This window comes from Dendrobates tinctorius, unplaced genomic scaffold (assembly GCF_039654945.1).
Source record: "Dendrobates tinctorius isolate UK_male_01 unplaced genomic scaffold, ASM3965494v1 ptg000097l, whole genome shotgun sequence".
NCBI lineage: Eukaryota > Metazoa > Chordata > Amphibia > Anura > Dendrobatidae > Dendrobates > Dendrobates tinctorius.
In genome coordinates, this window is record NW_027361765.1 from 27,507,428 (window position 1) to 27,525,866 (window position 18,439).

An 18,439-nucleotide genomic window follows, 5' to 3' on the forward strand; every position below is an offset into this window, starting at 1 on the left:
GCATATGGCAAATAATAATTATGGTAATCCTAACTGACCTGAAACAGGAAAGGTTTATTCTTATTTCATGTCAGATATTGAGAAAAAGATGCATGTGTCTTTTTTATATAGTGTACGTAAACTTCTAGTTTCAACTGTATGCAACTAATAGTAATGAGTGAGCAGGCTCGCATGCTAACAGTGTCTTCATATGTTTGAGTCCCTGCAGCTTCTCAACAGTCGCGAGACATGCAGCCACTGGGACTCAAACATTTTTTGAGCACGCCGAAGACACACTGCTCAGAGCATGTTCAGATAACACCTTATCTGAGCACGTACGCTCATCACTACTAAGCATTCTTTTGGAGTTCTGACATTTTCCTTATGACATGTTCATCTTTGATAAGCTACCAAATCTGTGGACCTTAAAACACACCGGCCTTTATTTTTTTTTCAAAAGACAGGCTAGGAAATGCCAAAATTAGGTACATGAAAGTCTCTCCTTTAGTTGTCAAGGCCTTAAAGGGAATCTGTCACCTATTTTTGGGCCTATCAGCTGCCGGCACCGCCATCAGGGACTTATCTACAGCATTACAGAATGCTGTAGATAAGCCTCCGATGTAACCTGAAAGATAGGAAAAGAGAGTTGTGTTATATTCACCAAGGGGCGGTCCGGGGTCGGGTCTGGTCCGGAGGGAGTCGCGGTCCGACGCCTCCCATCTTTATGCAGCGACGTCCTCTTTGCTTCCCGTCCCGGCTCTGGCCCTGTTGAGGGCAGAGGAGAGTACTGCAGTGCGCCGGAAGAGGTCCACCGCCTGCGCACTGCAGTACTCTGCTCTGCCCTCAACAGGGCAGAGCAGTGCACCGGAGCTGGGACGGGAAGCAAAGAGGATGTCACCATTAGAAGATGAACGGACCATGACACCCATCGGACCAAAACTGGACCCGGACCGCCCCCCGGTGAGTATAATATAACTCATTTTTCTTCTCTTTCAGGTTGCATCGGGGGCTTATCTACAGCATTCTGTAATGCTGTAGATAAGCCCCTGATGGCGGTGCCAGCAGCTGATAGGCCCAAAAATAGGTGACAGATTCCCTTTAATGAATGGCTTCATAAGACCCAGTTTCATGTTGAGATGGGAATAAATGTTCTGTCAACAAGTGGCTCATGTAGAATTTGTGGATCACCAGGTTTGAGGTCAGATCTTGGAAGCCAATTCCTCTCTCCACATAATACTTCTTACAAGCTCTCCTGTCCCACATGCACAGAAAAGAAGCATACAGTACTTGGTGTATCCGCATGGCTGACCAAGAAGAACATCATTTAAAGATCAACACAGATTATACAATTGTGTTTGTGATATTACAACAACCTCAATGACTTTCTTTGTTTCCATAATCTTGAGAAAGAGAAACTGAATAGACAATTTGGACTGCACCAAATATATTGCCTTTGTGGAGGACACTCTTTAAAGGGAACCTGTCACCATCAAAAACATTATTAATCTGCAGATATGGGCTTAATCTGTAGGTTAGTAGCATTCCTAATCTGCCAGGCACCTGCATATAGCCAAACACTCAGGGGAGAAAATGAACTTAAAGGGAACCTGTCACCAAGTTTTTGAGCCTGTGAACAAATGCCACCACCTTTAACTGGGAGAGGGGGAGTCAGGAGCTGACATACGTTTGTGGAATGCAGCACAGGAGCAGTTAAAGATGGTGGCATTTGTTCATAGGCTCAAAACCTGGTGACAGGTTCCCTTTAATTCCCCCAGCAACGTTAAGTTTCAGTCAAGGGGAAGCGCCTGCACTGGTTCAGTCACCACTCTGAGAATACAGAACAGCGGCTATAACCGCATCTCTGGCACTGACTGACTTTCGGCCCAATGCCAGTCAGGGTTGGGGCTAGAGACGCCCTGTATACTCAGAATTGTTTGAACCAGTGCCAGCCCATGGGGAGAATACAGTTCATTTTGTCCCAAAAGTGTTTGGCTACGTGCAGATTAGTAACAGTATTAACCTGCAGATTAAGCCCATATCTGCAGGTCAGTAGTGTTTTTGCTGGTGACAGGTTCCATTTAAGTTCCGCTTTGATCTATTAATTAACAGTCGCCAATTCCCAATTCTTCAATGAAATCATGTATGTTATGGCAATACAAAAAGCCACTGTCACTTCTAAAGTATTGCAGATAATGCTCCTTTTTCAAGGAAGTTTTTCCTCATGTAGTCTTGATGCCAGGAGTTCTGAAGCCTTTTTATAGCCCCAAATCTCATGCCAAATCGTTTAACTCATGATGGTCAAATCCCTTACCGACAGACATCTTCAATTTCAAAATCATCATTGCTGTCACTTTGTTCTTCACCATAACTCTGTTCTTGAAAAGAGGGTACTTCAAAGAAAACTGGCACTGGGATTTCAGCTGAATGAGGCACTGGACATATAGATGATGGTAGACTAGGATACTCTGTTTTAAATTTATTTTTCTTGTTATATACTGAAGTTTTCACTTTACAAAAGTAATAGTCATTGGAATTAGCTCTTAGTTCTCGCCAAAACATAGGTATACCAAATGGCATCTATTTGTTCCTGTTCCCTTCGTCCACATCCGTTAACTCTCGACACATTGCTTGCACACCTTGTAAAGGGCCCAAGACTTATCTTGATAACCAAGTTTTACTTTGAAATATGCAAAATAGGCTTGCTCCACAAATGTGCTGATGTTTATCTTTTGACTGGGAATGGTAAAACTGCCACAGATGTAACAAAAGGAAACAGATAAATACAGACACATGATCTGAAAGAAAAAGGTGTAAAAAAAAAAACCGGTAAATTCTGGTAACTTCTTGTATACAGACTTTCGGAATACATTTCACTCTATAGAGCGTCACACCTCTCACCACAATATCTCACATGTAACTGAATAGCCTACACAAATAACCTGTTGCCGGTCTTATTTTCCTAATGTACAAATGTTCATTTATCTGCTTCTTTGTTTCAAGCCCCCGTTACACACGGCGAGATCGCTAGCGATATCGCTGAAGCGACAACGATTTTGTGACGCAACAGCAACATCGCTAGCGATCTCGCTAAGTGTGACACGCGGAAACGACCAGCTCCCTGCTGCGATGTCGCTGATCGTGCACGAACGTTCAGGATCATTTTTTGATCGCTGGCGTCACGCTGACCAGCATGCATCGCTGTTTGACGCCCCTTATCAACGACGAGCGACCTAGTTGGCGACTCCGAACTCATATAGATAGCGCTGAAGGACGCCTATTCAAAGTCTGAATCGCTATTATAGACAGTGTGTGAAACGGTACTAACGATCGCCGTGGTCGTTAGTGACATCGCTGATGTGTCGTTATGAAGATCGGCCTGTATGACTGCTTACTAGCGATGCACAAACTATCTTAGCCAGATCGTATCGTTGTCGGAATCGTTGGTGCGTCGCTACGTGTAACGGTACCCTCAGTCTCATTTTTTATCATGTTGAACAGCAGGATCCAGACCTCACTTTTTGTACAAAGCAAACTGTCGAAACAGCAATTTAGAGGACACTTATCCTGTTGATCGTCATTTTTTTTTTCTTTATTAAAAAAAAAAAGAAAAAAAACAAAGCTGGGACCTTCAATAGAATGAAGATATACGTATAGTGTGAATGTAGCTTAATAGTGATGCGATTAGCAACTTGCAATGTCACCTAAACCTACATCTTATGTGCACGTTTGCATTTACAATTTATAAACATTATAGGTGTACATATACAGCTGAAACCAGAAGTTTGCATACACTATATAAAAAGACATGTGTATGTTTTTCTCAATATCTGACATGAAATCAGAATAAACCTTTTCCATTTTAGGACAATTATTATTATTTGCCAAATGCCAGAATAAGAGGAGAGAGAATGTTTTAAGGCATTTTTATTACTTACTGCAAAGTCAAAAGTTTACACACATTTTATTAGTATTTGGTGCAATTGCCCTTGAACTGAATGACTTGGGTCAAAAGTTTGATATATCCTTCCACAAGCTTTTCACAATAGTTGGTCGGAATTTGGGCCCATTCCTCCTGACAAAACTGGTGTAACTGATCTAGGTTTGTAGGTTGCCTTGCTTGCCCCTGCCTTTTCAGCTTTGTCCATAAATTTTCAATAGGATTGAGATCAGGGCTTTGTGATGGCCACTACAAAACATTGAGGCCGGTTTCACATTTGCGCTTTATGGCGCTGCGACGGCCATTTGAAGGTGCGTCGTGCGCACTGAAATGCAACATGCTTCGTTCGGCGCACACGGGCGCACCTTCAAAAGTGCGCAGCGCACGGCAAAATCCTGCTAGCGCACGATCTGCGCACCCTATGCTAAAGATAGGGTGCGCAGATCTCAAGCGTCCATGTGCGCTAGTAGGCGGCGATGACCGGATGGGGGCGGGGCTTAGCGGTGGCCGTGCGCAGGCCGTCGCAGCGCCATAAAGCGCAAATGTGAAACCGGCCTGACTTTGTTATCCTTAAGCCAATTTGTTACCATTTTGGCAGTATGCTTTGGGTCATTCTCCATTTGGAAGACCCATTTCCGCTTAAACTTTAATTTACTGGCTTCCAAATACATGACATCACCATATGGGCAGCCCAGAATTGCTTAAAGGCATAGTAATCGTAGTGTATGTAAACTTTTGACTTTGCAGTAAGTATTAAAACGCCATAAAACATTCTCTCTCATTCTGGCATTTAGCAAAAAATTATGGTAATCCTAGTTGACCTTAAACCGGAAAGAATTAATCCGATTTCATGTCAGATATTGAGAAAAAACATGTCTTTTTATAGTGTATGCAAACTTTAAAATATATATATATATATATATATATATATATATATATATATATAATTACAGACCAAAAAGTTTGAACACATTCTCATTCAAAGAGTTTTCTTTATTTTCATATTTTCATGACTATGAAAATTGTAGATTCACTCTGAAGGCATCAAAACTATGAATTAACACATGTGGAATTATATAATTAACAAAAAAGTTTGAAACAACTGAAAATACTGTATGTCTTATATTCTAGGTTCTTCAAAGTAGTCACCTTTTGCTTTGATTACTGCTTTCCACACTCTTGGCATTCTCTTGATGAGCTTCAAGAGGTAGTCACTGGAAATGGTTTTCACTTCACAGGTGTGCCCTGTCAGGTTTAATAAGTGGGATTTCTTGCCTTATAAATGGGGTTGGGACCATCAGTTGTGTTGTGCAGAAGTCTGGTGGATACACAGCTGAAAGTCCTACTGAATAGACTGTTAGAATTTGTATTATGGCAAGAAAAAAAGCAGCTAAGTAAAGAAAAACGAGTGGCCATTTACTTTAAGAAATGAAGGTCAGTCAGTCCGAAAAATTGGGAAAACTTTGAAAGTGCCCCCAAGTGCAGTGGCAAAAACCATCAAGCGCTACAAAGAAACTGGCTCACATGAGGACCGCCCCAGGAAAGGAAGACCGAGTCACCTCTGCTGCGGAGGATAAGTTCATCTGAGTCACCAGCCTCAGAAATCACAGGTTAACAGCAGCTCAGATTAGAGACCAGGTCAATGCCACACAGAGTTCTAGCAGCAGACACATCGCTACAACAACTGTTAAGAGGAGACTTTGTGCAGCAGGACTTCATGGTAAAATAGCTGGGCCATCATTTATTTTTCAACAGGACAATGACCCCAAACACTCCTCAAGCTGTGTAAGGGTTATTTGACCAAGAAGGAGAGTGAAGGGGTGCTACGCCAGATGACCTGGCCTCCACAGTCACCAGACCTGAACCCAATTGATATGGTTTGGGGTGAGCTGGACCGCAGAGTGAAGGAAAAAAGGCCAACAAGTGTTAAAGCATTTCTGGGAACTCCTTCAAGACTGTTGGAAGACCATTTCCGGTGACTACCTCTTGAAGCTCATCAAGAGAATGCCAAGAGTGAGCAAAGCAGTAATCAAAGCAAAAGGTGGCTACTTTGAAGAACCTAGAATATAAGACATATTTTCAGTTTCACACTTTTTTGTTAATTATATAATTCCACGTGTTAATTCATAGTTTTGATGCCTTCAGAGTGAAACCACCATGGTTACTTACCAGTAGCTGGTTTTTCCGGAACCCATGACAGCACACCTGAGAGAGGGATCCGCCCCGCCAGGACAGGAACCTACTGAGATATAAGGGGCGGCACCTCTCCCCCGCTTCAGTTGGGTTACAGAGCATTGAGAGGACTTCCCGGTTAGTTACATGTTTAATCCGACACCACATCACTCAAAAGCACCCTACTAATTGTGCACACCAATAAGGTGAAAAGGGGGGGGGATTTACGGGTGCTGTCATGGGTTCGGGAAAAACCGGCTACCGGTAAGTAACCATGGTGGTTTTCCCTTCACCCATGACAGCACACCTGAGAGATTTTTGGAGACTTCGAAACACCTTAGGGAGGGACCACCACTTGCAGCACCCTTCTACCAAAGGTTAAGTCAGCAGAGGAGGATAGATTTAATCTATAGTGCTTAAAGAAGGTTGAAGGTGAGGCCCAGGTAGCGGCCTTACAAATCTGTTCAATCGATACCTCTGCCTTTTCAGCCCAGGAGGTTGCCACGGCTCTGGTGAAATGAGCCTTGATGCCGTCAGGAATCGGGATACCACTAGCCGAGTAGGCTACACTAATAGCCTCCCTAATCCATCTAACAATAGTTCCTTTTGAAACCCATAGCCTTTCCTGGCACCCTGAAAAGCTACGAATAGGGACTGGGACCTCCTCCACTGGCTAGTGACTGATATGTATTCTAGCAGGGCCCTCTTAACGTCCAAACTATGGAACTTTTCTTCCCCTGGATTCTTTGGATTATCACAGAAGGATGGGAGAATAATCTCTTGACCTCGATGGAAATCTGACGCTACCTTAGTCAGATAAGCAGGGTCTGTCCTTAGCACCACCCTGTCTTGAAAAACTTGTGTATAGGGTGGATTTACTGAGAGAGCGTGCAGGTCGCTTATTCTATGGGCTGAAGGGCCACTAAAATGATTGTTTTTAGGGTTAGAAATTTTACAGGGAGCTGATGTAATGGTTCATATGGTTCTTTTGTAAGGGCCTCTAGTACTAGGTTTAAATCCCAATGAGCTATCCGGGTATTGGAATAGGTTTAGCCCTATGACATGATTTGATGAATCTGGCTATCCATCTATTTGCTGCCAAGTTGCAGTTATAGAGTGCCCCTAGTGCAGATACCTGAACCTTAAGTGTATTTACTGCTAATCCTAGCTGCAAACCTGCTTGCAAAAACTCCAAGATGGCACTAATCGGGGGTTTTTGTTCTAACGGCTTACCTAGAAACTGTAGGAATTTATTCCATGTTCTGCCGTAGATGTTAGTTGTCACCGGTTTCCTACTTCTAAGCAGGGTGGCCACCAACCCCGGGGAGAACCCTTTACCCCTTAAAAGCGACCTTTCACATTCCACGCCGTCAGTTGGAATCCCTTGACCTGTGCGTGGAGTATCGGGCCCTGGGCTAGAAGGTCCGGGATCTCTGGCAGAACCCATGGATTGGAGACGGACATTCTCCGTTGTAGAGCAAACCAGGGCCTTTTTGGCCAGAATGGGGCTATCAGAATCACTCTGGCTCGATCGGTCCCGATCTTCTTAACCACTGTTGGGATCATAGCGACTGGGGGAAACGCATAGGCCAGCTTGAAGTCCCACTGAATGGGCAGAGAGTCCACTGCCCATGGATCTTCCCTTGGGTTTAGGGAGCAAAACCTTTGTGTTTGCCTGTTGTGCTTTTTGTTCAAAGAGGTCTATCACTGGTTCCCCCCCAGAGCTGCGTTATTTTTTGAAAAATAGACCGATTTAGGACCCATTCTCCCTGCCTCAGAGTATTGCAGCTTAGAAAATCGGCCTCTATGTTTTCTGCCCCTTTTATGAGTAAGGCTGTTAAAGTGTGTAAGTGTTGCTCTGCCTTGCTCAGGATGTCGTCTGCTGCTTTCATGAGGGAGTATGATCTTGTTCCCCCTTGGTGGTTGATGTATGCCACCGTCACTTTGTTGTCTGACATGATGCGGACCTCGCGACCCCTGAGGAGAAAGTAGTGGGTTAGGGCTTTGTTCACAGCCCACAGTTCTCTGAGATTGGAGGATACCCTCCTTTCTTGAGGTGTCCAGGACCCCTGGCCTACGTGACCCCTTAGGTGCGCCCCCCACCCCAGGGAGCTTGCGTCTGTTAGAATCACATCTGTCGCCTGTCTGTCCCAAGGTATTCCTGCGGCCAAATTTGTATTGTCCAGCCACCAGTTGAGAGAGTCTCTGGTCTGTAATGAAAGCTCTAGAACTCCTTCTAAACGCCCTCCTAACGCTCTTTGTGCTGCTAGTATCTCCCACTGGAGTTGACGGGTGTGAAATTGAGCCCATCTGACTGCCGTAATACAGGACGTCACGGTGCCTAGAAGAGACATTGCTTTCCTCAACGTCATCAGAGGTTGGTCTCGGGCTGACAAAGCCATGTTCCGCACCTTCTCTTTTTTGGCCACCGGAAGCAGACACACCTGTCGTTCTGAGTCCAGGATAAATCCCAGGAAGGTCTGTTGCTTTAGGGGTTGTAGTTTTGATTTTTTGAAATTTATTATCCACCCCAATTCTTGTAAGATGTCGGTCACCTGACTTAACTGCGCAGTACATTGGTCCTCGGAGTTGCCCACTATGAGGAAATCGTCCAGATAGGGTATTATGACTGTATCTTGAATCCGAAGGAAAGCTGTTACCTCTGCTATGACCTTGGTGAACACTCTCGGGGCTATGAATATACCAAACGGAAGAGCTGTGAACTGGAAGTGCTTCAGTATGCCTTGGATATAAAGTGGTACCCTCAAGTATTTTTGGTAATCTGGATGGATAGGGATATGATAATATGCATCCTTCAGATCGACTACAGCCATAAAGCAGTCTTGATGTAGTAGCTTTATGGCCGTAGTCACTGACTCCATCTTGAAGGTCTGATTCCTTATCCACCGATTGAGTCCTCTGAGGTTTATAATTGTCCTGAATGATTGGTCCGGTTTCCTGATCAAAAAAAGTGGTGAATAGAACCCCCTTCCCTTCTGTGTGTCTGGGACTTCGTAAAGGACCTGTTTGTCTATTAAGTTCAGGATCTCTGCTTCCAAGGCCAATTGTTCTTCGGCCGCTCTTCTGATAGGGGTAACTACGAACACGGGTTTCGGTTGGTGAATAAAGGGGATTTTCAGGCCTTCTTTTAAGATGCCTACGATTCCAGGTATTGGAGGAGATGTCTTCCCAGGCCTGGGAAAAGAGTGCCAATCTCCCCCTCACTGGAATACTGGCGTCATTGTGGTGACTTTTTTGAGGTGGAGGTACCCCCACCAAACATAAAGCATGACTCTTTTTTCCTTTTGTCCTCCCATCTTCTTCTATCGGCCGGAGAACGCCCCCTACCGAACCTTCCGCCCCTCCGAAAGGGATGTCTCCTCTGCTTTATTGGGAACCTGGGGAAGCCTTTTTTCCTATCGCTTGCTTTTTCCAGGATGTCGTCCAAGTTCTTTCCGAATAAGACTTTCCCATCACAGGGGAGAGAGCACAGTTTAGCCTTAGATTGCAGGTCACCCGTACAGCCTTTAAGCCAAAGTGCTCGTTTAGCAGCATTTGATAAATTTGCTGCTCTTTCCATTAACCTCATAGAATCCGCCGAGGTGTCCGCTAAAAAAGCTGCTGCCCCATGCAAGAGATACATATCTGCCAATATTTCCTCTCTTGGGACCCTTGATGCTAATTTTTCTTCCAACTGCTGCAGCCAGATCATGAGGGAGCGTGCTGTGCAGGTGCCCGCTATCGCCGGCTTTAGTCCTCCTGCTGTCGCTTCCCATGCATGCCTCAGATAGGAGTCTGCCTTCTTATCTAGTGGGTCTCTAAGAACCCCTGAATTTTCCAGGGGCAGGGACGATTTTTTTGAAGACCTGGATACTACCGTGTCTATTTTTGGGACTTTGACCCATATGTCTGTCCCAGTGTCCTTGTGTTCAAAAGGGTATCGCCTTTTAGAGGTGGAGGGGAGGGAAGAGCCCATCTTTTCGGGCTTCCTCCATTCTCTCTCTATGAGTGATTGAATCCTTTCGTTCACCGGAAAAGTACGCTTTTTACTCTCCTGGAGCCCCCCAAACATAACGTCTTCTACGGTTTTTGTCGTTTTCTCATCCTGTAGGCCCATTGTTGTCCTAATGGCTTTTAGGAGGGCATCTGTGTCTTCCACCGGAAAACATGGCTTACCCCGTGTCACTGTCTGAGGAGTCTGATGAGGACGCCTGTTCCGATTGGGACGAGGCTGAAGAGGAATTCGAAGGAGAACTAGGGGGATCCTTTCTACCTTTCCTCCTTTTTTTCAATAGGGTCTTAATTGAACCCTCCATTTCCGACCTAAGGGCAGATATGAGATTAGCCGCGAAACTAGGCGCTTCCTCCGCCATAGTTCGCTGAATACAACCGGCACAAAGATCTTTCTGCCAGTCTCTTGCTAGGGCCGCTTTACATATGGCGCAGTCCCTATTATTTTTCTTCCTTCCTGCTTTTTTGGGCCTTTCCTAGGGGGTCAAACATAGACAGAGAAACCCTATTAACAAAAAATGCTAGCACTCACGAAGATCACTCACCACCCGAAATCAAGGGTACCGGACTCAGAGGCTGCGTCGGAGCCCGTGACCTGTGTTCTTTAGAGCTTGAGGAGTCCCCCGACCGGCGGCTGGGGCGACTGCTGCTTGAACGGCTTCCATGTTTTCTGCCAGAGGGCTGTGAGGGAGGCAGGGACACTGAACGCTCCTGATCTGACTCCATCTTGCACCGCTCAGCTTGCCGCTGCTTTTTGCTGACGTCAGCCGGCGCACCCAGAATCCCTAGCGCCGGCGTCCCTAGCCCCTAGCGGTGCTTCCAGCACCCGACGGCCGGCGCTGCAGGTAAGATACCTATTCTTCCCGCGCCGGGACGGGGCTGGGCTTTTTTTTTTTTCCTTTTCCCCATGACAGGCACCGCCGATCGTGGGGTTCCTTCCAGGACAGGAACCCAAACTGAAGTGGGGGAGAGGTGCCGCCCCTTATATCTCAGTAGGTTCCTGTCCTGGCGGGGCTGATCACTCTCTCAGGTGTGCTGTCATGGGTGAAGGGAAATCTACAATTTTGATAGTCATGAAAAGAAAGAAAACTCTTTGAATGAGAAGGTGTCCAAACTTTTAGTCTGTACTGTATATATATATATATATATATATACACACACACACACATTTATTTGCAAAGGATTTGAAATTACATCATAATTTGAGGTAGTGTCTGCATTACAGTCTAGAGCTCCATGTACTATTGTGCTGTTTTTTATTAAAATGATTAACCAGCTGGTCAACCAACAACAAACAATACAGGTTTTGCTATGCTCCTTAGATGAAATTCTCTTGGCTGGACTATTTTGTGTAGGTGTATTACTGATTTAAAAGACATCTTTTCATAGAGAGAAAAGCATTAAAAATGTAATATATGTTCATAACCCTGCAGAATTTTCAATGCACCTCTGGATGAAAAACAAAGAGTACCAGACTCCTACAGATCCTGTTTATAACTGAGCAAAACCAAAATTGTCAATGGAACAAAAAAAAAATAAATAAACTTTCAAAAACATAGGAAGGAAATTCATTGCATTATAAAAAAAGGATTACTTTTTTTTACAAAAAGATGGCACATTTATTGCTACATAAATGTTATATACATATTGTGTTTCTGTTACACTGACAGAAAAATTTTGAACTTTTGCTGCTGGTTGAAAGTTTTTATCAACAATACGTTGAGTTTGACACAGGGTACAAATCTGCAATAGACCAACAATGAAAACTGTATAACAAGATGATCAGCATTTCATCTTGGACAAATAGCTCTTACAATACTCCATAGGTACTACACGGTATGCTAGGACCCTACTATGCTTTTAAAATGCTATTGTAAATTTCTGATATTAATGAACAGGTTATGGTAAATAACCCTACAGTTTTACTACCTAATATAGTAAAATAAAGTAAGAAACTTTTTACTGAAAACTTTTTCGATTTCAAAAATCTAGAAAGAGTAATATTTAGAATTCAAGAAATTTTCTTACAAGATTATTGTATAAAAGACTAACTACAGTGAAAAATAAGCCAAATGTTTTTTTCTTTCTATTTTATGAAGAAAAGCTTCTGGGTGTACTGCAAAGTCTAATATAGTCACAAAAAAAGGAACAAAAAAAAAAAAGCATAGAAGAACAAAAGAAAAAGGCCAGGCAGTGGCATGTGATTACTCTCACATGTCAAAAGCAACAATGTCTGTTGATAAATACTGAAATAAAGAACAAGGCCACAGATCTAGTCCCATGATTGGATGCAAATGTCAGAACAAGGTAAGATCCACTAACTTCACTAACTCAGTCACTTTGTAAGGGACCATTAACTTGTAATTCATCCATCAAAAACAAAAACCTATAGCTATATATTTTGTTCTGTGCAGAATCAGTTACGTCTGGAATAACTTTTGCTCAAACAGGACACAACTCTGAGTATGAATGTATTTTCTCCATGCTCATAGTGGAAGACTGATTGGGTGTGATCTATGTTGGTGAGAGGGCTCTGCTATAACAGAATGACTGGTTGACGGGTTACACTGTATATAGATGACGAATGTAAGAATCATTTTATAAAAATCAACCTTTTTGTTTTTAAGAGAATGAATATTGCTTTTATGTTCTATAATACAATTACATTTGTTCACGCACCCAGCAATATTTAATTTACCTTAATTACTGCCTGACAAGTCTCCTTTGTATTTTAGCTTTGTGCTTACTAGCTAATGTTTACTGCCCTATGATACTATATGGAGAAAGTAGCTGTTCTTGTATTGTACGCTTGCCTCATTACAGTTGACTTTACTATGAAGCTTAAAGATTTTTGTTTTTCTTTTGTCAGCATAACAATTGCTTTTCAGTAGCCATATCAAAACATAATGCTATTCTTCAACCTTCAATTCATGATTCAATGTATGGAGCGTAACATGGGAGGATACCTATGACCATAACTGTTCAGATTACCAGAGACCAAAATTAACATTAGAAAAGTAAAGAAAAATAAAACAAAGCTATGCCATGGAATATCTTCCATTAAGTTGGAAAACACTATGTAAATGGAAAAAGAAATGAAAATGACATAAAAAGCCATTTCCCTTTCTTCTTTAAGACACTAATAGGTATGCTGGGAATGCTAAAGGGTCACAGGTCGCCACTGTCTGTATTCTCTGCAAGAGAACAGTTCTAACAAATGCTGGCATCAACTGAAATCTATCACTTGCAGCCCAACTTTTCCCTTTTTTTTTCCTTTTTCTTTTTATACGTAGACCTTTACAACAGTTCCTTAACAATAAATAAAATTTGTAGATACAATGCATTTGTCAATTCAGTTTAGGCACAAGGCAGCTTCCACAAGGAGTGGAGATAATAGGACAGTCTGATTGTGCAGGAACGACACACTGAAACAATAAGATATGTTCAGAAATGGGCTGAAATGCTAGCAGATTTCAACTTCTGATGCAGGTGTTTCGCATTTGCTTTCATCATCATATTGCATTTTGGGTATCTTGATTCAAGTCCCCCCCTCTTTATTCGCTCTGTGTTCTGTCTGATTTGTGTCGTCAGTGTTCGTTGTCTGTGTCCTTGTGATGAAAAGGTCACCTTCTATATCCTATTCATAGTGCGAGTCCTGAAACAGATAATATGGAGGTCAGGTACACACTTTTGCCAATTAATTACAGCTATTGCATTATAAATATAAGAAAACATAACATACAAGACACAATAAGGACAAATACAATGTACACTGGCAGTAGAATACAGAAGTGAAAATTTCCAATGCTTAATCCATGTAGTATTTCAAGAATCGTTCACTGTAGTTATAATAGTTGTGAAGATCTAATATAATATAAACTCAAAACCTGATTATGCTACATGGAAGGGGAATTTATGTTATTAAATTGTTTTAGTTAAAGAGCATGAAAATAAGCAAGTTTGCAATTGACTTGCTTTTCCTATCTGATGTTCTCCACCTGCAATGAGAACTTTTATCATAGTGTACAGCTGGTTTCTATGGAGCTTGGCAGTTAGTGCCTCCCTAGTCCCTGAGTGTACACAATAGATACATTCCAGGAGAGGAGTTAACTACTAATATCCCAGCCACTTCTCCAATCCATTGATTTCTATACAGCAGTTTGCTCATCTTCTCCCTCCCTTTCAGCTTCTGACAAGAAGCAGTTGTAGATCTTGCAGAAATCACCATGTGCTTTTTCAAATGCCCTGTTATATCTGTGTAAATATAGTGATAGCAGTATAGACTTGAGAACAAATCATTGATGGATAAACATGCTACGGCAGAACTTGTGATGAGTTTTAAAGTTATACTAACAGTAAATCTCAGCTATTCACCAAAACTCATTCATGAAGGAGAGTACACCTTGCCAGAAAACAGGAAGTAAAGAGACTGCATAGATAAAAAAAAGGCCCTGGAGTATGAACCCCAAGAAATGCATCATCAGGAAACATGCTGCTTATATTTAACAGCTATTCTAAAAAACTGACCAGTATGTATATTATTGGAACATTAGACTCTCGATTATTGGCTAAACCCAAGTAATATGAGAATTACTTCTCTCATAACTTGTGATTTAAATACAGTGCTTTAACAACAACTTCTGTTAGCATAGAGCCCAAATTATAGAAGTGCTGCTTTACGGTACATGCACGATTCCCCCCATAATAGTGTAAATACAGGCGTAGGCTGACCTGGCTGATGTTTACATATGACCCATAGGGTTGGTATTATCAGTAAGCCCAGGATGAGTTCCCGGATGTGCAGTTGATTGTTCTGCCGATACGGCAGAAACTTTTTCTTCTTCTCTTCTCTTAAGGCAGGCTGCTTTGGGGTTTAGATTTCTTTCTGTAACAGAAAACAAATATATTGTCTAGTTTAATATGTGTATTCTTTATTTTTGTGTGCCCCAAATATAGACGCTAGCTCACCTCTAACTTGCTGTTCTAGATTCAGAATCACTGCTACAGCCTGGTGTAGAATTAGCAGTTTTGTCTGTGGTTTTTCACTCTTTAAATGTAGTTGACACATGCGTCCAAGTTCTTTGAAAGCTTCATTAATGTCTCTGACGCGCAATCGTTCCCTTGCATTATTTGCCATCCTCCTTTCCTTTTCTCTTTCCACCTTTTGTTCAGGATTTAAGTCTTCATCATCATTAATACTGCTGTGGTAAGAAATGGTGAAAGAAAATTTCCTTGAATATGTTAAATGGCAGCAACATAGTACAACAGTCACCTGCATATGGACAGTCTGCACTTACTGATTATACGAAAACCCGACATTTTATGAAGAGCAATTACAAACCCATGACTTTAATCAGAAATCGATGACTACTGTTCCATTCTCTGTACTGTTCAGTTGAGTGCATAATAATAATGTTCGCAAAGCAACATTACACCAGTCCAGATGGTGACTTCAGAGAATGTCAATTTAAAATTTTAATAGAATTTACAATGTATTAATTATGTTTCCTTGTAGTCAGGCAGTCTTCTTAATAACTCCATTGGGAGCACCAGCAGCTTGTGAAGGCTTTCCTCTTCACAACCTAAGCACATCTATAGTTGTTTGCATGTCCACATGGGGATTTATTGCATTCTTCTTCCTCTCCCAATTTACAAAATATCTTTCTCTGACTAGAAAGCACCAATATGCTAATAAAGAAACAGCGTAGGCTGCCATTACAACAAGTTAAAATATGAAAAAGCCTATGTTTTTAGAAGTAACCTCACTTATCTTATTTCCACTCAATATATAAACTAAACCCGAGATATCTACAAAATTCATAAATCATTGTCCTATATAGCTTGGCCCTCAAGTTTAGCTCAAAATTACCTTGTTCTACCTCTTGAAGTTTTTAGATCAGATTGAGATGTTTCATCGTCTGACTTCATGTCGTCTGAAGAGCCATGATCGAGTAGATTTTCATCCTTTTCTTTCCGCTCAGACTTCACTTCAATAAGGGGTGGCATAACAGGTTGGTTAGTCAATCCACCAGACAACGCTGCCACAAAACAAGCAAGTAATGCAAATGTAACCAAATTCTAAGCTGGCATTTATAATGTAATACACAGCAAAGCTAGAAATGTAAGGAACAAATAAAGCTTTTATAGCATATAAAATCACAAGAACCCCATGAAAAGAATGTACCTCTATGACACCTTTTGTTCAGATTATTTTTCATTGTTCATTTGCTTCCTAAATAGTCGTCATTAACCATCTTCAACTGCAGATAAGTCTGTTGTCTTAGGCCTGTTTCACACTTCAGTTGTTTGACGTCAGTTGCAATTAACAGATCCGTTTCCACTTTGCAATAAACGGATGCACTGGATCCGTTTTCTGGACGGATCCGCTGCAGCCGCTAAGCGCATGAAATTTAAAGGAACAGAGGTGAGAGGGAGAGAGAGTGAGAGAGAATTTTTTCGCTGCTGCCAGAACGCCGTTTAGGGTTAAAATGCATGAAAGGAAAGATTTTCCGGGCATGCACAGTTTCAAATAGCAGTCTGCCGCTGGAAAAAAACGTTCCTTTGACCGTCTACTCCACACAGCGGATGCTAAAATTCAAAAGGAACAATCAAAAAACGGATGGAACGGACGACCATTAGTCAAACGGATCCGCGGAAAAAATGGCGGATCCGCTTTTTTTTAATAAAAACTGTGGATTTTGACTGACGTCAAACAACTGAAGTGTGAAAGAGGTCTTAGGGTATGTGCAGACGATCAGTAATCGCTGCGGGTTCAACGCTGCGTACTTATGCAGCATCAAACCCGCAGCGGCCGGATCTTACAGCATAGTGGATGGGATTTCAAGAAATTAAAGAAATCCCATGCCAACTATGCGTCTACAGACACTCATGGCTCACCTGCAGAGACTGACATACGGCACGTCTCTCCAGAACGCAGCATGACAATTTCTCTTGCGGAGACGCTCATCTAGGCATGAGAAATTTCACCAACAGAATGTATTGGACAAGGTGATTCCACAGAGTTCAATGAACACATGCAGACTCGCCTGCAGTCAATAGATGGCAGTACTTTGGATGAGACAAACATGCACTGCGTCCAAAGCGCTGCCAGTTCCTGATTGTGTGCACCCAGCCTAACTGAGTGAGCTACAAAAATGCTACAAATCTGTCAGAACTCCTGAGCGCTCTCAGCTACTTCCTTGCTTCTCTGTGATTAATATAGCAGCAGAGAGGGTGTTGTACAAACATCTGCACTGTAGAGGGAAGAAAGTATCTAAAATTTTATAGAGAGCAGAGAAAACAGGCTATAAATGAGGAGGAACACACAAGGACAGACGATAAGTCCAATTGAGGAAATGTGCTGATACATAATAGTGAACACAACAACATCCTGGATACACACAGAGTTCATATCCAGCCTATATTACTGAAACATGCATCCATCTGACAACTACTTATCTTGGGGTCTGAATATTAATGAATGAATAAAGACTGCAGAGGTGGTCACTTTTAATTAACTAAAGGTAACCACTAAAAGAGTAGCAACCTATAACTTGATATGGAAAAATAATTCTTACATGCTCTAAGTCAAAAAACATATACACCATGTGGGGGTTGTATTCATGCTGCAGTGCTGCACCACTACCACTTGGTTTCTTAAAGGGGTTGACCATTTTCAGGAAAGGGGACCCCAAATCCTGTAAAATGCCTGAATTATCAAACGCAACAGGTACTCACCCGCATGGCTTCACCCTGCTGCTCCAGTTTCAGTGCCTCAGCTGCAGGAGTGATGCCACGTCAACAGTATGCATCACTACTGCAGTCAATCACTGAGCTCAGCGGTTCATGAACTCTACCTCAGTGGTGAAGTGCGCCATCAATGCGACATCACCACTGCAGCCAAAACAATGAAACCAGAAAACCATTGGAGAGTTAGCGCTGGACCCAGTGACGGAGAGTACCTGCTGTGTTTGATATCTTAGGAATTTCATAGCATTTGCAGCCCACTTTCCTGAAAATGGACAACACCTTTAAGGAGTAGTAAAGGTGCAGTAAAGAAGCATGACTACAACCCCACAAAATGCATAACTCATAAAGGACAGTTCAATTAACCTTACGCTTAAACAAGTTGTCCACTGCTTGGACAACTTCTTTTCATACCCCATGCTTGGCCCGGATAAAATAAGAAAAAAAAGCTTACATTCACGTCTCATGCCAGTGCTGTTCCCGTGGTTTCGGCACTCGCTATCCCCGGGGCTCCTGTGCTGTTGTTGTGACATGTGACCTCAGCACCCAATCAGCATCGGCGTCACTGTCACTGCCTTCACACAAGATGAACAC

General features: G+C 42.4%; 1 protein-coding gene across 10 annotated transcripts in view; it reads right to left on the bottom strand.

The window, feature by feature from the left end:
• Positions 1-11,689: 11,689 nt before the first annotated feature.
• Positions 11,690-18,439, bottom strand: part of TCF12 (transcription factor 12) — a 308,625-nt gene continuing 301,875 nt past the window's right edge. For 9 of the 10 annotated variants that reach the window (XM_073586987.1, XM_073586986.1, XM_073586985.1 and 6 more), the window contains 4 exons: positions 15,969-16,137; positions 15,068-15,300; positions 14,831-14,984; positions 11,690-13,754 (listed from right to left, as the gene is read on the bottom strand). In XM_073586987.1, the coding sequence (XP_073443088.1) occupies positions 14,842-14,984; positions 15,068-15,300; positions 15,969-16,137 (545 nt within the window). In that variant the 3' untranslated portion in view covers positions 11,690-13,754; positions 14,831-14,841. The remainder of the gene's footprint in view (positions 13,755-14,830; positions 14,985-15,067; positions 15,301-15,968; positions 16,138-18,439) is intronic. The other variant, XM_073586988.1, reaches the window with a different exon arrangement.